This window comes from Ambystoma mexicanum, chromosome 4q (genome assembly GCF_040938575.1).
Source record: "Ambystoma mexicanum isolate Mex_15411 chromosome 4q, UKY_AmexF1_1, whole genome shotgun sequence".
NCBI classification, from domain to species: domain Eukaryota; kingdom Metazoa; phylum Chordata; class Amphibia; order Caudata; family Ambystomatidae; genus Ambystoma; species Ambystoma mexicanum.
In genome coordinates this window covers 313775359-313796672 of record NC_090928.1, presented here as the reverse complement: position 1 = coordinate 313796672, position 21314 = coordinate 313775359, and the positions used below count along the sequence as shown (strand labels likewise).

The 21314-nt window shown below is 44.0% G+C and overlaps 1 protein-coding gene across 3 annotated transcripts in view; it reads right to left on the bottom strand.

The window, feature by feature from the left end:
• LOC138468510 (formin-2-like) overlaps positions 1-21314 on the bottom strand; it is a 609148-nt gene extending 587834 nt beyond the window's left edge. For 2 of the 3 annotated variants that reach the window (XM_069609013.1, XM_069609014.1), the window contains exon 1: positions 20729-21305. In XM_069609013.1, coding sequence (XP_069465114.1) covers positions 20729-20946 — 218 coding nt within the window. In that variant the 5' untranslated portion in view covers positions 20947-21305. Of the gene's footprint in view, positions 1-20728 lie in introns of all 3 variants that reach the window. The other variant, XM_069609015.1, reaches the window with a different exon arrangement.

Below are 21314 nucleotides of genomic sequence, written 5' to 3'. Positions count from 1 at the left end.
ACTTCCTGGGTAGGCCCAGCGGCGGCTTCTGTGGGCACAGGGCCCCAGCCCCAGTGCACCCGTGCGGGAACACCCCTAGGAACTGACCCCCTCAAGACAGCATGAAACCAGAGTTGAATGAGACTCCATTTTGTAAGTCACCGACTCCATTTTGCAATGGCAAGACAGTTGTGAAATTAAAACGTAGGCCAGCAGTTCTCCCAGTCAGATGCACACAGCGAGCAAGCTACTCCCCTCACCTCCTCCTCTCTGCCGTCTCTGCAGTTGTTCGGTTCCCATGAGAGACTAGCTGCGAGAATGCAACAAACTTTTCACTGTATCTTCTGCCTTCTGTCTTACTTCATCGACCCTGACACGGCCAAGCACAAGGGCCAGCACAAAAGTCATTCATCTCTATAAACATGCCCCCCACCCGGCAGACCCTAGCCATAAAGAATACCGTCCCCACAGTCCTTAAAACAGGATCAAAAAGTTGAAGCAACCCCCAAGTCTGATTGTTCGCGCCTTAGTAAAGCGAGAGATAAAGTGCCTTTTCCATGCAATCAGGAAATGTTGCTCATGGGCCGGTTTTAATCTCATGTAAATAATGTAAGGATTGTAGTAGAATAATAGATGTGGTAACGCACTGCATAATGTGTGTGTAGTAGAAAGCCCTAACGTTAGAATTCAATTACAAAAGTGTGATTTATATTAACGTATAGTATGATGCTGCTAATGGAAATGGATTGCTGTAACGACATGCATAGCAAACAACACTGTACACGCCAGCATAAAGCTACCTCACCTTTTAGTTTAACTGTGACTATATGAATGATAGTGTGAAATTAATACCGCAACCAATTGTTCTGACTAGAATGTTCGTATTATGACAATATGTGTTAAGGCCACATGTGTAGAACCTGAACCATGATCTGTTTAATGTAGAATGGAAATTAACCCTGGCATACGGCTACGCTCATAATGAGATTCGTAACAATGAAGATATTTAGCTCAATAGAAATATAGTATGCATTAAACAAATAATCAAACTGTAAAGTAAAAGGCCACGTTTATAGAGCCCATATGTAAAACATGTATCTGAAGGCCCTGTTTCTTTATGCAATGCAGAATTATTCCACAGATGTTTCGATTCCCCTCCACCCTTCATGGCGTCAAAGAGGATTAGCAGAGATTTAAATGTGTTTGAACAACCGACCACTAACCCCCCACAATGAGATTTATGCCCATAATGGTATGTGCCTCTTGTGACCTATTTTATTAGTCATAGATTTAGAGCCCTCTTTTGTTGTTTATCAGATGGACATCCCAGATCACACAGTGACCTTAAGAGCTATACCTCTTTAGCCATTACATTCTGAACTGTCTGAACAGATGAAGCGGTGCATTTAATGGATGAATCTTAACCTCTGCCCAATGATATATAAACTTGTGTTTGAACCAACGTTTTCATAGGTGTTTAAGCCACACGTCTGAGCTTGCTGGACAAGCAGATTATGGTAGTGAATGAATAGGAATGTGTGGCCACAAGGGCAAATGTCAAATGGTTACTTAAAGAAACAACATCACAAGTTGCTGTTCCCCCATGCCAGTTCGATGAGCCCAGCTGACCAATTGACCAAATACGCGTCATCGCCACACCATGTGTCCTCAAGCCAACCAAGCATCTCCAACCCTATGGCACCTATAGGTGTTCGCCCGTGGTGACCAATCCCAATTGATCATGTGCCCCTTAGGCCTTCCCCCTGTTCGATGACAATATTGTTGTATAAAAGCAATTTGTAACATGTTTTCTCCAGTGTGCTCTCGGCGTGAGCAGAGTAGATTCTGCTTGCTCTATTTAGATAAAAGCCTTTTCTTAACATCAGCACTTGGTCTTGGTCTCATTCCCTCCAGGGTTGTGTCTTGAATGACTATTGAGTGAGTTGATGACGCAATAGAGTTCTTTCCGTCACTCTGGCATGAGAAGTCCCCCCGTTTATGACCCGGAGCGCGCTCCCTCAAGCTACCCGCCAATGGCAACCGGTACACCTAGACGTGCGCATGCAATAGGGCGAAAGGGTATGGGATCCCCTTTACTCACCGGAGCCGGGCGTGGTCTTTGAGCGAGGAGTGGCGCACTGACCGGTCGGGTCCAGTGGGTCTCGGATGAAGACGGACACGTGAGTATCAAGTGCGGGTGATATTAAAAGGAGGGTGGGAGTCAGATTAGAAGGGCTTGGGACAAATGGCATAATTTGGGGTGAACAGGTGCAGAGACTTGTAGCATAGAGGGGAACTTGGGGGGGGGGGGGTCTGGATCTTTTCTATTTTCCGTTCTACTTTTATCTATCGCATATGGCCATTAGGACGGTAACAGAGAACAAGGTGAAAAGAGGTTAAAGGGATCCTATCTCCGTTGGAGGGTGGAAGGCGGCGCCGCATAGTGCTATCTCGACTAGTACAGGATAAGTGGATATGGGAACACTGAGGTAAAAAAAGAAAACATAGGGGTCTCAAAGGAAGACCCGGAGTAGTATTTAGAAATGCTTTTTCCCACTTTATTTTATCTACTTCTTCCTCTCTCTCTCTCTCTCCCTCCCTCCCTCCCTCCCTCCATCCATCCCTCCCTCCCTCCCTCCCTCCCTCTTGGGTGGACTGAGGCGAAGAAGGGGGAGAGAACTGTTCCAGCAAAGTGCAATAGAGCAGGGGTAGAAGGGGCACTAGGGAAGGCGAAGTACAATTTATGTTGTCTATGTTGTCCGTTGTATGTGAAATTCGTTAAGTGTTGGTCTCTTTGTGTAAGCATTGTCTGTTGTTGATGAACATTAATGAAATTGACCTGACATTTTATAGAAAGAGATGGTGTTTAAATGGATGCATTTCAGAATTGATTTGAAACTAATAAAAAGTCCCATCTTTTTGAAAAAGGTTGCATAACATATTGAGTTGGCCATACATGAAATGTAAGAGTCTAGACAAGAAGTGGCAGTTGAGGAACACGTGCAATCAGGTACAAGGGGTGCAGAAACGCCCCTAGCCCATATTTGTTAAACTCTGCCAGGATACGCATAGAAAATCAGTAAGTACCATGACCAGTGGGTCACGGAACTTAAGGGAGAAGGGTTGCCCCAGGTTTGGCCACAAGGAGGGTCTTTCAATAAAGTGGTACTAGATATGGTTGCCACCTGTCTGTTCATTAAATACAAAGGGAAAGAGTTGGAAAACAGGAGAGAAATATTGGACCTGTGGCGGCTGTTCGAGGAAGTGCCCCTACAGAAAAGCGGCGAGTGTAATACATCTCCCCTGACAACAACTCGCAGTGGAGGGCCAACTACACAAAATGAGAATAAGATAGAGATCACATGAGTATACCCTTTATTGACAAAACCTGTGCCCGCAGAAGGATATAGCGACCCTGTATATGTAGCACAACCCACAGCGCTCTGCATACTTAAGCCGTCTGCCACAGCACCACCCCCATATGAGAGCCAGGGACCAGCAGGACAGGCGAGTACCCCTACAATCGATATTGCGAAGATTACACAAGATCTAAATTCACGATTAACAATGGCTCGAACTGAGCTGTCCTGCCTCAGGGCCATGGGGGAACAGCGAGGGTCACTTACCCCACGAATAGAACGAGACGTCACGGCCGAGTGAAGGGGCAGCGGAAGATGGATGGAAAAAGGGAGAAAAACTATTCTGAATAAATGGTACCCCCACACGAATCATAGAAATAAACAGCTGATAGTGAATGCGAGTTAGAAGAGGGAGTGGTGGGATCAGACAGAGGAAGAATATTGGTGCGACAGAGGAGCAGGATGAAGAAGAAAGGAGGTTGGTAACTGCCACAGGTGGGTTTGCATTTGGGGAGGGATTGTTCCCACGTTAGAATGGAGAGGGAGGTTAAGGAACAGAACAGGGCGCATAGCGGTAGTAGGGAAGAAAAGGAAGAAGGTGAATACAAACAAAGGGGGGAAAAATCTACAGCTGCCACTAATAATAGGGAGGCAGGAAGGCCCAACTACATACAATGGGCCAAAATGGACAAGGCAAACTTGCTCAGTTACCCCCACTGTTCAGAGGCGCCAGTAAGTGGATATATGCATTTTAGAAACACAAAGCGGGAGTGCCCTTGGCAGTGGGGGATGTTAAAAGCTTGCTGGTCTCTGCAGTGGGAGATCAAGCAAACAGGGTCTGGGCGAAGGCGGGGTTCCCCGGAACAACATTAGACTGTGACCGCCATGATGGGGCCTCATTTAACACAGTACAAGCACGCGTGTGGGATGCCTTGAGAGAAACGTTTCCAGACACTCCAGATTTACAGTAAGTAATGCAGTGTACAATGGGAGATGAGGAAGATGCAATGTCTTTCATTCTTCGGATGCAGGACATGTGGAGAGCGGAAACGGGTACGGCCTGGGATCAATCAACTTCCCTGTTCCACTTTATTATAAAAAGAGGGCTACCAAAGGAAGTACAGAAGACCCTTGATAAAATAGCTGGGATAGAAGCCAAGGGATGGCCTGAAATTCAAAGCATAATAGTGCACCACTGTAAGAGGATCAAAGAGAAAGAAAAGGAGATAGCAGAAATCCAGCAATGGGAAAAAACATCTAGACTTACATCTACTACAAAGCTGTGGGAAAACAGACCCACAGAAGCCAATGATGCTTCTGGATTGGCAGGATTTGTAGGATGTATGTGATTAGTTTGAATACGAACATTTCAAAGTTGAAAATGTCGAATTCTAAATGTTTGTGTTCAGAATAAGCACCCCACAGCGAAATGGCCTTTGGAGACCGCGCTCCCCCTGCCCCTTACTTACCTTTTGGTGGCATACTTCGCTGTGTGCCGCAGAGTCCCTGCACCGACAGTTCCCTTCACTCTGGTGGATGGGAACAGGCGCTGCAGGGATCTTGTCTTTTTTTTTTTTTTAAACTAAGTTGTTTTGGATGCCGGGGATACCCCCACCACAACCGATTCCATTATAGCGAACATCCCTTGTTTGCTAGAATAAAAACAGAATGGTTGAAATGTTCTGAGTTTTTGGCTGTATGTAATTTTGGTACAGCCGAAATTCGATCATTTCAACCATTCGTTTTTTTTTTCTTTAACAATATTTTCTTGTGATACCCATTTGTGCACTGTACGTTCAAGCAAGGATTCTGTGGGTTTCTATTTTCTATAATGTAGCACAACAATTTATGATTTTTCCCCTCGCTCACCCCGGTCACATTCCCTTCGCTTAGGTGCCGTCACAAAATCTTAAAACTGTTTGCATGCTTCTGAACAGTACAATTCCTCTACATTACTGTTTTATTCATTTGTAAATGCCTGTGTGAAATCTGATTAAGATGAGCAAACTTCCATCCAGCTGATAGAGCTGTTTTTTCATCACAGTATGAAAGTTAAATGTTAGATTCATCTACCATGGTTTTACAGCCTCTCAGGTTGAAATGGCAGACTGTGGTGAGAACCCCCAGATGGTGAGGTGGCGATAGACAGTTTGTTTTTCATTTATAATGCAAGGTATTTTCACACTTTTGATTCTACAAAATACCTTCCAATATGATCCAATCCAACATGCTGTAAAGGTGTGAAAGGAAGAGACAAGTGGCAGTCTTTTGGCTGTACACTTTTATTGGTTCTAAAAATAAGGAGAAAAATCCTAACGATCCCCATCTCCTAGTAGGGGTTTCTCGGCCTTAACCAAAAACACCAAGGAGTCTGTCAGGATGTCCAGGCAAATAAAAAGTACACCGCCCCTGTGTCAGAAACCAATTTCCTTCTCTTACACTTAAACTAAGCTAAAGGATTAGTGAGTCTTCTTGGTGCAGAAAAATGGCTCCATTCTTCTGAGAGCAGACTGCAGTGCCAGTGGTCTGGAGGGACTATTTCCTGAGGGAATTACTTCCTTCCCCAGGTCGCAACCCCCTTCAAAGGCACAACACAGTTTCAGATTGAAAGTCTCAGTTCACTTATAAAACAGTGTTCCAATTCCAAAACATCAGCATTCCTTTCTGCCCATTGGTGCCCAGGTGAGTGTCTCACTTATCCAGGTGCCTTGTTTCTATTACCAGGAGGAATGCCTCCCTTCTCCTGGTCTTCTTAAGTACAGTTCACAACGTCTGAGGACATTCCTCCATTCCCCTGACATTACTCAAGCTGCTTTCTTTACTCAGCTTCCTGAAATGCCAGGGGGAATGACTCCCTTCCCTGGCCTTTCTCAGGCTTATCACAATGCCTGGGTAATGACTCCTTCCCTTTGGCCTTTCTCAAACTTCTCACAATGTTCACCATGTCTGGGGGAATGACTGCCTTCCCTTGGTTCTTCTCAGGCTTCTCTGCTGGTTATATAGCAGACCTGGTTCACTACCCTGCTAAGTACTGCTATTGTCTATATAACAGACATGCTTTTCTGTAATTGGGGGTCCCAGACCCTTAGTTCTGGTGCAATTATTTGTTCAAAGTCTCTTTCCCAGGCTTTGCTCCCAGCCCTGTTCTCTAGGTTACTTCTACTGCTTTATAGGGCCCCAGGACAGTTTTCTGTCCCCAGCGGCAAGCCCCTACCTCCAGGGAGCTTCCGTTCTGTTCTCTGCCAGTCATTGGACTCGATCTCTTCCATTCTATGCTCTGCAAATGGTCCACTCAAGTTACAGCATTTCCATAGCTGCCAACTTGGACCATGTGGTCCCTTCTCTTCTGTCAGTATCAGCAGACTGCTTCCAGTCAGGACAAGGGTCCTTTCTCTTCTGACCCTTTTCGGAGGCTTCACCTTCTTGCCTCGCATCTCGTTTTCTCTGGCTTCTCTTCGCTGCATCGCCAACATGCTTGCTGCTCCTCAAGAGAGAGGGCTGAATGCCATTTTCAGCCCTTCTTCCCTTTTTATGTTCCACTTGCTCACACATTGTCCATATTGACTAGAATGTTGGTTTTGGTTCCACAGAGTGCTCATTACTCCACGCCTCTTCTTCATTTTGGTAATAGTGTTATCATTCGCAAATGAGTTTCTTGGATTCTTCTTTGTCCCAGTCTTCACATGACTCACATAGGTAGTGCCTACTCTTCACGGTCTCAGTACTTCTTACGAAGGTTGAGTTATCTACTTTACACAAGTACATGGAAGTGTAGGGAACTTTGGTACCCTGTATAGGGTAGTAGGTTGAGGGAGGTTGTGATATAGTCTGGACATGCCGCGTTCTCCCTGGATAGTCATTCCTATTCCCAGAGGGGGGTCCCTCCCCATGAGATACACCCACCATGTACCACCCCCAGGGGGACTATTGGGTAGTGGCCTCAACTCCCATGGGAAGGGGCTCCCCCCGCAAGGGGAGAAGGGACATCCAATAATTTGTCACAAGCCCTGTTCCAATATCTAGGCACTAATCCAGCCATACTTTTGATGAGGAGCAGCTGTGTGCATCTGCAGGAGATCCCGCCCCCTACCTCCCGTATATTGGAGACATGAAATTGTGCTGTGCCTAACACTAGCCATAATACCAATACCGCAGCAAGTGTTTGAAAGAAGATACCACTTGAGACAACCCTACCAAATGTATCCTCGACGTGATAACCTGCAGAAGGAAAAAGCAAAAGGAGTGTGAACAGAAGCTAACCAATGAATCAATGATGTCATAAGAAGTGTTTACAATGTCTCAAGATACTGGCTAAAGATGATGTATAGATCCCGAAGAAACTAATGGCAAAGTAAAGAATAGAGTGCATTTCCCAATATGGAAAAGGAAGATTACATATGCACAAAGTGCTACAGCAAAACAAACATTAAATAAATGTACAGTTGCTAAAACGCAAGATAAATCAAGTCATAGAATAGTGAATAGAATGCAGGCGAAGCCGCCATTGTATAGAAACTGGATATTGACATCATGAATTTAGTAGGCCAGAACACATGAAGCGGGAATAGAAAACTGTGTTGCAGCAATAATAATAGGCTTGTGAAGCTGAAGGGCAAGGATGCCTGGCCTGGAATCAAGATTCAAAAAGCAAGTTCAGCCATCTGTTCTGAAGAAGAACAAGTATGCAGAGAATGAACCATTCTGCGTTAAGGTGCAGAACACAAAGGATGCCAAACTTTAATTCATTTAGAGCATGTAAAAGCTGCAAAATGGACCAAATCGTGGTCTGCCGTCACGTGAGCCAAGGATGGAAATAGAGCTTGAACTCCTATACAAGATAGCAAGTGCCCTCACTCCCGTGCATTCTCAAAGACAAGGATATTCTGTAAGGCTAAGTATAAAGACAATTTCATGGTAGAAGGCATTAGCGATGAGAGATGTTGGGCTAATTGGGTGTTGAGGTAGCTTCATGTCCTATCACCCTGCACCTGGGTCTTGGCTTACGTGCGGCTAAATTAACCGAATGTTCCAGACATGGCACAAGCGCGCCAACCAATTATGTTAGTCCATATAACGAAGGACCTTATAGTTTAAAGACCAATGAGAAACCATATCTAATGTTTCTGAAATGACATGTTTTTTTAAAAGGTAGGCATAAGTTGTCCACCTTATAATGGGCAACCAATAACAATCCTAGCTCCTATAGAAAAGTATACTTGGATGTCTCCCTTAACCAAACCCAACCCGTGGTAGGTTTTTTTCATTATTGCCATGTAGTACAAGGTCACTCACATATTTTTCATATAAAAAACATTTTGTGTAGAGATCATTGAGAGGCAGAGCGTACATCCGTTGACGCTCTTTATAACCTCCCTGTTTTAGATAATTGCCAATAAAAACTACTTTGCCATCTTCCTGAGTTGGTTCAGTTATTTGAACTCTACATATGCACGTTCCTAAAGGCCCATATGCTCACTTTTCATTTGTATAATAGGGCTGAGTACAGATTTTATGATGGGCAGAATTGAAACCTGGGTGGTGGAAATAATGTTAACATGCATTGGGCTGTTTATCATGCTCTAGGCTGTCAGATATGATTCATGATATTAATAAGGAGAAGCAGGTGCGTCACAGAAAACAGTGGAGATGGGCAAGGGCTTTAAGAATATGCTGTTCACAGACAAGACAACCGTTGTAATAGAGTGATGCAATCAGATGGCATAATTTGAAGAAGAGACACCATTAACCGATCTTTGTGAGAATACATTAACAGTCTTGCAAATGCCAAGGCAGAAACCCTGCCCCCCAACCCCACCGTGAACTCCCTTAATCCAGAACTGGTCCAGCTTTGATTATTCCATCCCCTTCCTTCCGTTCAACTGTAGTGTAGACAACTGTGAGGAACCAGGAATGAGAAATAGACACAGAGGGCTCATAGTGGTTGCAACAAGCCTTTATTTAAATAATAAATGTGTTGGAAAAGGCCTCAGTATCCCTATTCTAGGATGTATTTCCCAACACTAGGTGTGCCTATGTCCAGGAAAAGTGTCCTGTGTCCGAAATCCTATCCTATTCTAGAAACGAACTCCAAGGTAGTGAAGGATATGATTTTGGCCTTGAAAGTGCACAAATGTTCAAGTTCAACAAAAAGGTATAAATCCAGTCAAAGTAGATAGTGTTCACAGTTCCAGGAAATGGCTCCCCTCCCCAAGGTGTTCTTCAGAGAAAAATAAATGTTTAAAGAAACAACTTCGTAGTAGCTCAAAAGGGTACCCCATCCTTGTGTTGTCACAATTCACTCTAGGAGAAATTACTACCTTCCCCATCTTTTCATGATGTTCCATACAGCAACAGTCTTTGCGTAGATAAGAGCACATTAATGAAGGGTTGGCCCATTAGGTTTTCAAAATAAACCAGTGGTACTTGGTCCTTCTTGGAAATGTTACTCCAGGCATGCGTTTTGACTGGATGTTTCGGGTGAGCCTGCTCAAAAGTGGTCAAGTCCTCCTGAAGGCCATCCCGTTTAATTATTCTACGGTGACAGTTTCACCCATGGACAGAACATCCACACATTCTCCCCAGTTATCCATCCAGACACATGTGCCAAAACGTCCAAACTCAATGCACAGAAGGTGGAATAAGAATTCCAAAGAGCCATCATAAGGCATGGCTGGAATGTAAGAAATGAACAGTGGCTGCATAGCCACCCAAATATAACTGATCCTGAAGTTATCCACAACCAGCCAGATAAATTACACCTATGGTGACCTTCATTCTGTGATCTTGTAACAAAATTGCTTTAGCAGGCATACATGCTCTTGTTGATGCAGCAGCTCATCTGTTAACTTGTACACATGTCATATGTGAAGCACACGCTATAACAGTTTATTGAGAAGCCACCGAAACACGGAGTTCCTTCCCTCCCCACTCAAGTGGTTATACAACAAACTAACAGATTATTTTCTTTAGTACCATCTCAGACACATAGCATGCCCCTTGGATCCCTCTCCCCCAAGCTAACAATGAGCCAAGAATCAGGCCGGTGACGGGAAATATATTGGTATTTTTATTCAAGTTAAAAGTAATCGAAATTAGCACTGAAATGTCAAACACCACTATATCTGTGACAACACAATCAACTTCTCACAGTATAAATACAACACAAAAGTGAATTAAAAAAAGAACACAATCACAATTCTTCACTTTCTGCAAATTTCACTTGAGAAAATAATTACACTGATAAATAACAAAGGCACTTATCTTGTAATGTTGTGCGATTCTGATTTTCCTGCAGGCTTAATACACACAGGGTGATTTATAGGTCTGTTTTTCAGACCCCAACTCCCCTTTGCATTGGTCTATGTGTTGGAAAGTCAGATAGAGAAAATTGGAATGTTTTGGGGAATTTGGGATTTCAGATCCCTCTTTCTGAAAGGCCCGTGTTGGGGAAACTGGATACAAAGGTTGGACTGAGTTCATTAAAAAGAAATTGGGGTCAGCTGGAGAACTAGGATTACCCAATTAAATTATAAACTATAGATTTCAGCACACACTGGGAAGTGAGCTTTGTTAATTTAGAATTTTAACAAAATTCACACTGCAGTGTTCTGCCAAATGGGGAAATAGTTAAATTCATATTGTTGGTAAAATAGGCTAAGGATCTATGCAGTTTTGCCCCTCCACCCACTATAAAGGGAAATGATTCAAGGCAGGCATACTCCTTTTGGTTACCGAGGCCTCAGTTCTACTTACATGGCCAGCCTCTGTTTAAGGTTCTAGAAAGCCAGCTGCATCTCAGGACTCAGTCAGCTATGAGGCCTTGCTAGAAATAGACAGCTCCACCCAGATGTACGCTCAGCAATCTCCTCTGGTGTTTCCTTCCAGCTGTCAGATTGTAAGTTTCAGCAGCCTTCCTGATTGTCTGTCTCCTGCCTGTCTATCCCTCCCTCTCTGTCCATCTATCCAAATGCAGTCCCCCTTATACATCAGCAATGACACTACCAATTCTACAATCTTGGGGAAGTACCCTGCAATAATTCCTACCACTAGGAGTAGAATGTTACCTTTCTCTCTCCTCCCAAACCCAGGCTCCAAGTCAGGATTGATTCTGGGGTCTGGGGCAACATATGGCAAATTCCAATTTGTAATCCCTCTTTGTTCTCCTTTCAACTGTTTAGCAAAAACTAGTTATGGATCACAACTTCATACTTTTTCTAGCAAATGCCATAATAAACATTTTCTGATTCAACTAATCATGGTGTCATGATCTCTGCTTCCAAAAGATCAGGACTTGCCCGACTCCCTTGGAAGCAGACCCATAACCCCGGTTCCGAGTGCCAGCCAATCCCAATTGGGACCTTTTGGACCCTGTCCTGGCGCCAGTGGCACCAGGCTCATAAAGATGCCCAATCCCAGCGCTGGAAGCGCCGGGCTCATAATGATTGGGTGGACTTACCTGCAGCAGACCATGCTGCTTACTTACCTGCCAGTTGAACCCCTGATCCTCTTCTGTTTGGGACTACTTTTCCTGTTGGGTGGGGCAGGAGCCACTCCCTAGGTTCAGAACACTGGAACTCTTCTGGAAAGCAGGAACTCTTTTCTTACCTAGGCGTGGCTGTGGAAGGAGACACCTAAGCACTACAGGAGGCTATTTAAACCACACCCGATGGATGAATCTTGCTTTGCGTTATTCTGCATTCTCTGCAGCAGAACGCTCATCGTGTCTTCTGCTTCTGATCCTGGGCCTAAGGGAACAAAGGCTTACCATCCTGGAATCCAGTCTTCAGCAGCACCTGTAAAGACAAAGAAAGAACAGGTTAGCACTACGGTCTTCAGTGGCAGCACATCTCTTACCTGGTCCATCGGCTGTCACCAACGCCTCGCGCAGCATTCCGGCATCTGAAAGACAAAGGCTTACCTACTCTTCGCATGCTCCGGAGGTCTTCGCACTGCATTCCGGCATCTGAAAGACAAAAGCTTACCAGCTCTTCGCACTCTCCGGAGGCCTTCGGCGCTGCATCCCGCATCTGAAAGACAAAAGAAGGTGCGTTTAAAGACATTGGGCAACTTTATTACTCACGTGCCATTACTCCTTCCCACGCCGAATCCAGTGGGTATTCCAGCACCCTTCAGCTTCTCTAAAGCTCCGAACTTGTACCTGCAAGATAAAAGGGACAGTTAGTGCGCATCGTGAAGCAGGCTACAAGCGCTTACCTACGTGCTTCCAGGCACTTCTATTCCTCACGCGGGTTCGATCCTCAACTCTCATCAGCCCGCCATCCGCCATCGCCGGAACCCTGCAAAACAAGAGATATCATTACAAAAGACTTTTAAGACATTTGAAGTGCCCAGAACTTACCGTTCGTGCAGTTAACGACGGACAGCAGTCCTCTGAGGTCAAGAGGCCTGCACCCTTATCCAGTGAAGAAACTGGTTACGGCACCCTGCCCCGAGGCAGATGGAGAGCTCGGCGTTCACTTACCTAAGGTGAGGGTGTTAACCTTTGGGGTTCTACAGGAGAAGAGAAAGGGAAGAGGAGAGAGGCACCCAATAACCCCAGTTCATTAATCCCATATTTTCTATCTGCAGACATCTTACTCTTCGAGTCAGACATACAGTGCACAGAGGTCCAGCCCAAAGAGCAAACCGTGTGTTACACATCATCTTTGAAGATACGGCATTCACCCAGTCAAGACCGGCGCCTCTGCGGGAATCAGGTGAGCGTTACACATGGATAATTCGATAAGCCGACCACCAAATCCCTCCCATGTAGCACAGCCATGTGGCACCTTTCTGCAGTTTCCATAAAAAGCACAAGAGTTATGAATACATACGTTATTAAGCATATCCCCAATTTCATTTTCAACCAACTCTTACATTTAGAACATGTTCAGATCATCCAGAAACCTAGTTTAACTTCCCATTACAGTTCCCAGAGTCACAGGTAGATGAATTGTATATCCCCGAAATTGCCTGAAATTACATAAAAAGTGGTCCAAAAATTAAATCAATCCACCTTTTGGTTGCTGAGAAAAAGGCATAAATGATAAAAGTCCTTTTACATTAATTGTGAATCTTCAAGTGGGACAAATGGCCCTGCTCATGCCTTCTGGCCATTTGTTTTCACTGGGTCAGCCTGTGCCCACAGATTTTTTTTTATCAGTCTAATTTGTGGTGGAGGCCTGCTCTTTGAAGTGTGTGCCCCCATTTTACCACATATTAGTCACGCTCCAGCCAAGGGAAACTTTACTTGAAGTCAATGCATTCAGAACCAGCAAGTCTGGAAAACAATGAATTTTGACACCTTTATCAGGACATGTTATTGCGGTTTGACATTAGATGGGAGATGTGACCCCCACGCTGGGAGTGGGAAATTCCCTCAAGTTTTGCCCACAGCCAGTAAAAGGGTCTGCCTTGGGCTGGCATTTTCCATGAAGACAAAGTGGCTCTTCAAATGTCACTGTAGTGTTGTAGGTGAAACATCATATACATTGCTTTTGGTCAACCTGCACTTCATGTTTTGTTTTCCTGACATTTTTCTGTGAGCAGTTATATTTTTTTACTTTTCAAAACTTTTATTTGCACACACCTGTGCAGGCCATTTTTGTTTTCAGTGTTTAAAAATCCTGTTTTCCCTGTGACAGGGATCTTTGATTCCTCCTTTTGTAAATTAAAATGCTGATTATCCTTGGTAATCACTGGTAGGCCCCTTTCCACATAGCTCTTTAATTTTACTTTAAAAACAAAAACAAAGGCCAGGCCATTTTTTGTTTGTGTTTAAAATCTTGCTATCCATGTGAAAGGGACTTCTGTTTGGGGCCTTTAAATGCACCCTGCAAAGCAAAAGGACATTTCACTCTGGTAACATCTATGAAAGATATATGAAATTAGCAAGATTTTGGTCTACAAAACTGGGGAGTCTACCTTGCTAAATAAGGAATTGCTGGCATCTAGGCGCCCCCACATCCTACGTACTTCTATCCAGTGTTTCAGTTAAGCCCCTTTTTGGCATTTTTAAGTCCATAAAGTGTCAACAGTTTCAAAAGGCTTTGAGTACAACACTCAAAGTATCCTTCCATCTGATACAGCATACGGTACTACACTATAATTACCTTTCCTGATACTTAGTTATCCTCAGTGGGTGCGATATACTGGTGTGGTAGTAGATGGAAGAATGCACAAGCAAAATCCTGTGAGTGACAAGCCATTGATGGATCTCTGAATACAGAGCAACTAATTGGGGCTCTTTTGTGGGCTGATGCAATTAAGCATTAAAGGGACAGCGGGAATAGGGGGTGAAGTAGAATGATAGGAGGATGACATAAGGGTCACGAAAGTCTTCAGGTTAATTGTTTCAGTAAATACGGTCTTACGTATGGTCATCAAGACTTGGTGTCTTAACCAGGGCCTGTTCATTTTTCATCCTAGGCAGAAAGGATTAGACCATTTGAAACAATGCTAATACATTGCAAGAGGCCGAAGGTGGCATTGGGCATGCTGCAGCAGGTTAACATCTCTACATCAGTGGGGAACCCTTGACTCACAGCACCACAACACTTAAACAACCAAGCGATACCTTAGGAGTAAAATCAAGCAAGACACTAGAATATAAATTGGTCTTCCAGCAGTTGCCACAGTAGGTGTCAATTACATCGCCTGGTGCTACACAAGACTCATTGGCAGTTTAAGCTTTGTCCCCATTGTGGCTTTTGGAACACAATCAACAAAATAATAACCAAATGAGTGTCAGGAGTATTTCCTGTGTTGGGGTAATCAGTGTTTACCTGCTTGTTCACTTTAATCTCCTTGAAGTCCGATTTTGCTGCCCATTGCACACATAGGAGGAGGAGCAAACCCTTAAAAACTCCCACCACAATGCAGAGCGTCGCAGAGTGTCAGGAGTGTTCCCTGTGTGACCTGTGACAACGGGACCTTGGACCGAAAATAAGCACTCCCGTAATGTCTTGACAAGGGAAATGAATCAGATCGTGTAAAGAGAGCACTACTCCAAATGAGACGCCAGGCGGGGCTCGGCCTTTCAACACAATCGAGCTTTACCACAGATTTGTGCGGCATCCAGAGACCCTTGGATGGATGGAATTTTGAGGTGGAGAAAGAGGTAAGAGCACCTCCCTCTCCTGACTCTGACCCCCTGTATGATGACAACATAAGTGAAGAGTGGGGGGGGGTGGGAGGGAAGGGGGCGATCCACAAAACACATGCAGAATAGTCGCGGGAGGACGGGAATGTGAAGGTGAAGCAGAGAATGCCTTTTTTTGACATCCTGCTCCTGCATACCAAGTGGACACATGCTTGCTTTCCAAAAGCAAGGCAGAGCACACTTTAGTGTGCATCTCAATTTTATTATTAGACTGGTCTAACCAAACATCAGGTGTGACCATTTTGTCTCAGCCGACAATTGCGACCTCAAATTTCCAACTCACTCCCACAGAAACGACTAAGATGACAGATCACCTGTCGCAACTACTGAAGAATAATTGGCAAACCTTCGGAAATATGGAGCATAGTGGAAGGGCAGCGAGAGAAGCTGACAACAAGGTACAGGTGGAAAGCCCATTTGAGATTGTGCCTGATGACGCCATGGATGCAGATGGAATTGCAGACAATCAGGATTGGAACAAGGAGAACAGAGATTCTCAGCCATCAGATGACCTTGACAACGTAAATATTCTATCTTGCACAGACCAGCTTGGCCCAACATGAGGAGATACCGCACAGAGTATTAAGGTGACGGATACACACAGACCTGAGCAAGCAAGTGAAGAGACAATAACGGTTTAGGAAGAGTCTGCTTCTGACTCTTCATTCATCAAGAGACTTTCCAAAGGTGAGAAGGACGCTACATAACCAGAAACCATATGACAAGCCCTTGGGATCAAATACGAACAAGGTCACACAGCAAGTCACAAGAAATGAATTCAAGCATTATGTCAGCCTTAACAATATTTATAGATCCTTTTCTTTTCTAAAGATGTATGAGCATATAAATGATAATTACAAAGACCAAACCATCTTAACGGCCATGATGCACTCAAAACTTAAATATCAACACATTTATGATTATTCTCCAAACAAAAACAAACCAAGACACAGAGAAAGCAGACCAGGCACAAAAGTTGTTGGTAGAGCAACTTAAAACAAACGGAGAAGATAAGAAGCTTTGGCCAGAAGTGGCCCGAGAAGCACTCATTTTATTGAAAATGAACAAAACTATTAACAATGACAAACCTGAATCTTCAGACAGTTGCAAAAAAGTACACCAAAACGTCAAATGTTCATTCCAAGAAAGCAAAGAAACAAGCAGCCAAACTAAAATACTGAGCACAATAAAGGATGCACTGGACATACAAAGAAGAGTTATGCCAACCGAGCAAACTCCAGTCAGTTCTAATATCAAGGAAATAGCAACCTCAAAACATCCACACACCATCAAAGTGACCGAAGTTCACAAGAAAACTTTCATAACGGGAGAACAGGGACCAAGTAACAGACCGTCCACCTCTACAGATGCAGAAGGCACAGTGGGAAATCCAATAGACCAAGTTCACCAGTAAAACCAGCAACAAATCCAGTTGGCCACAGATAACTAATTTTCCAAAGATGTAACATTTCACAACTGAACACAAGTGAAGGCAAACCTAGCCAAGCAAAGAAACCAAAAAACATTGCAAAGGTAAAACATCCAAAATCCAACAGCTCGTGAAAATTCCTACTAAATCCAAAGTCGTATTCAACAGAAGCAGAAGACAAATCTACTGTGAAAAAGGCAGAATCAGCAAACTTAAGAAACAACAATCAGGAAACCAGCACACAAAAGGGAGCAGACATTCATCAGTCTGCCTGAACACTTTCGAATGAAGACATGATAATTTTGCTGAATTTGACCACACACAGCATGGATTCAGAGGATAACAAAGAAGACCAAGTAGACTCTACAGCAGCGACATCAAAACAGCCAATCAAAGTCGAAGACAATGACTGGCTAAATCGCAGGGTTGTGATGGAAGAAAATTGTAAGCTTTTTCCTAAGAACTGCTTCCTCACCCTATTTGAAAAAAGATGTAAAATTGAGGTAAAGTTTTGCCAAGAACAGCATCAAGAGAAAGGTCACAAATCTGATGCAAAGCCTTGTGAAGACACACATCTGGACGACATGGTCATCAAGAATTACAGATCACCACGAGAGATGAGACAATCACTACAGCTCAAATGAATTCGAGGATTGTTGGGATCATGACAAAAGCAGCAATGATCGCAACAAAAAAAGACCAGGAAAAAAACCAACCACAATCAATCATCTAATACAGGAACGGATATTTTCCATGAACAATGGATTGATCTTGAATCGCCAAAATGTTCTAGGCTTACTTCATTATGTCCCGTCCTTATGTGCAATAAAGTCGGACGACATTGCGGTGGTGGAATTTACCGAAGATCAACAACATGATCTTGTTCGCCTACACATACAATCGAGGATGATCTGCAATCTATTGCTTGTTGCTTCACAGTGTTTACTGCAACTAGGATTTGACATCACTGAACTTTTATATGCACCTGACCGAATACTAAAAAGACAGAAGTGACCGACTTCCTACAATGGAATAGAGCTACTAAATCTCCAACGAACATCAAGAAAAGTGTTGAGCATATCAGCCCATTGAAGATCACGATCAATTGTCAAAACAACTCAACAAAGATGATCAATGAAGAGCTAAGTACGGAAGGAAAAACCCAAAACATGAAACTTGGAGTTACCTGAGGCACTCGCTACCGGAAACAAGAGCTAATGCTAGGAATTATGACAAGAGACAACCACCCTAATTAGATCATGGAACACCAGGGGATTTGCTCATTTGTTCTTCAAAGATGAATGATGTGTCATCCCTCTGAGGGTTGCCTTCCCCCCCAGGTAGTCCTCCCTCATAAAGCCAATCCCAGGGTCAGGATCAAGTAGCGTCTGCCATCCCCTGGCCACATGAGGACAGGCTATCCCAGGGAAAGGAGCAATGGAATCATCAGATTCCTCAGAGTTTTCTTAGGTTTATGATTTGCTCACACCCGGCTCACAATGGTCGATTGTGCTCTTACAAACTTTAATTAGACAGGGAGTATTCTTAAGTCCTGGGAACTAGTATCTCGTGCCTTTTCTGCAGCGTTTGGATCCACCCTAATTTGTCAGTAACCTTGGCTTCGATTACAAGCTCTGCATGAATCTATTTTTCTGTGATTTAAGCATCTTAAATTCTCATGAAGTCTTGAGGCCTTTCATTAACGTGAAAGTGCTCTGTGGCTTCCAGTCTGGAAAATATGGCTGCCCATTACAATTGCATGGCAAGCAGCGTCCATAATTAAAAATAAATGCTGCTTGGCATGCATTTACTCGTTTTGCAGGGTATAGTGAAAAAGTGCAGGGGGAAAAAGTAGCATACACATGTGGACGCTGCCTTTTCCCCTGCACTTTTGCACTCCACCGTGCAAATGATTAAAATGTTATGGTGGGGATCAGTTTACGTTGCAGTGCAAACTGAACAGCTCCCAAATTTTCAAAATATGAGCTCCCTTGAGCGCTACACTGTTCCACTTTTTTTCTTGTGGATTATCTGAAAGCTTGTTTTAAGATTGTGCATGTCTGATTGTGAAACAATGTTGAGTAATGTGTGCTACTAAATTTAAAAAAGGATTGATAGACTAAATGAGATGTGCGTATGTCAACCTTTCTAATCATATGACCCCCTTTGATCACCAATTAATGTCTGAAACATGCTGGGGTCCATATATATGATAGAGTGAAATGTGCAGGATACGTTTTAATAACCAATATACCCAACATGCCAAATGCTAAGAAACATGCATGTATATTGTAATGCATCTACAACCTAATAAAGACGTAGTGTAAAACCTGAAACTTCTTGCACACTCCATTTTAAAACATATATATATATATTGATTATGAACATGTGTTTGCTATTCACTGAAATGTATACATGTTGAAACATGCAGATGATATTTTGAGAATCGTTATACACTGTAGTGAGAAGCTTGCATATCGCATGGTTAAACCCTGCTTACACATGAACGCTTTCTTATGCACACACTACCGAAAATGTCACACATGATTTTCAATGCTGTCCACTGGAGTGTACTTGTTTTTCTCTTACTAATTTCACTTTACACAAGTTGTTCAGGGGAGTAGCTGGGCCGTCAAAGTTATTCACTGCCCGCCAGCTTGAGCGGGCTACTTTATGCCGAGTGCCTGTGGATCATTTCTGTTGGTTTTGGGGACAGGAGAAATGGTTACCAACACAGCAGTATGTTACTGTGAGTTACTGTCCCCCAGCACCTTGCGCGCACACATCATCCACGTTATGCTTGCTCCTTGCACAGAGTACTAATAAAAAACAAGCATTGCCAAAGCCAACAGTTGTGGCTTTTCGATAGGTATTTGACAGGCATTTGTCAGACACTGCTATAATCTAGCCAGGTAATTACACCATAAAAAAAAGTTGCCAATGCAAAGCCAGGTAGTCGCAATATACTAGACCTATGCAGAAGCCAAATCTGTTGGTTGTGCCAATGCGTGTTCTCATTGAGCCTGACGGGTGTGCCCCTCTCCCATCTCACTCCTCTGTCACTCAGCGGCTGTGTCACGCTCTGCTTTTCCTACCTGGCTGCCATTAACTCAAAGGTTCAGATTTCCCCTATTCGAAGCAGTGCTGCCACTGTGCGTCCCCCTCCACCCACTGTCCCCTCTGGCATTGTTAGGCTTTCTCCATGATTGCATTCAGAAAGGTTTACCCAGTGAATGCGATCATTATAAAGTGCCAGCAGCTAACTTCCCTTTAGTCAAATTAACATTATATAAATTCTGCACAGTCCAATTATCAAGATAGCAATCCAAATGAACCGGAAATAAAAGCGGTACAGCGTGGAACCCTGATATAAACTAGAGCTACTTCTCCATAAGAAGATTATGACAAACCCTTTGCACTGGCATTATAAATAAGGTGCATGAACTACGTGGCTTCTTACAAAGATCCTTTTCACAGCTGGTCAGATAGCTCAGTGAGTTGAGCATGCAGGTTAGAGGTCGAATCAGAGAACTAACCAATCAAATTTAAGAGTCACATTAGTTATTCGCCAGTGCTGCCAAAACCCGAAAAAACTGTGGTAACAAGCGTCACGCATTTCAAGGAACAGTCTTTCGCCTCTGCAGGGCGATATATGTGCATTTCTTTCGCCCCCACCAAGCCGTGTTCGAAGTATTCACATTCTCGCAGAAATCACTTTTATAAAGGAAGTCTTAAACTAAGATTGAACACAAAGTAGAATAATAATAAGCTTTCTGTCACATTTAAAGCATCAAAGCTCACCTTTTGTTATTAAGTAAAATTCTGGTCCAGTACAGCGGCTTCATTGGTCGACGTGGTTCTATTGGCTTTCTCCTGCATCCACTCGTCTGCTGCATCCCGAATGCGGACATGAACCCTAACATTGGAGGTGCAGGAGAGCCACCGCCTCCTATGCAAGATGCAGAGTTTAATCCAGGTGCTGGGAGAGGTGGTGGGCAAGGGCCAGTTCCAGGAAGCATAGGAGGGGGAGGTGGCACAGAGTTCTGTCCTGGCAGAGGTGGAGGAGGCGGGACTCCAAAGCATGGCAAAGGTGGGGGCAGAGGAACACCGGAGCTTGGTAAAGGCGGGCATGGGGGTGGTGGCGGAAATCCAGAGAGAGTAGGAAGCGATAAACTAACCCCATGGCCTGGGAAAGGTGGGCAAGGAGGCGGCGGTTGAGGAACCCAAGAGCCAGGTAAAAGTGGACAAAGGGGCGGAATAGGAACCCCTGAGCCAGGTAAAGGTGGACAAGGGGGTGGAATAGGAACCCCAGAGCCAGGTACAGGTGGACAAGGGGGGGGAATAGGAACCCCAGAGCCAGGTACAGGTGGACAAGGGGGTGGAATAG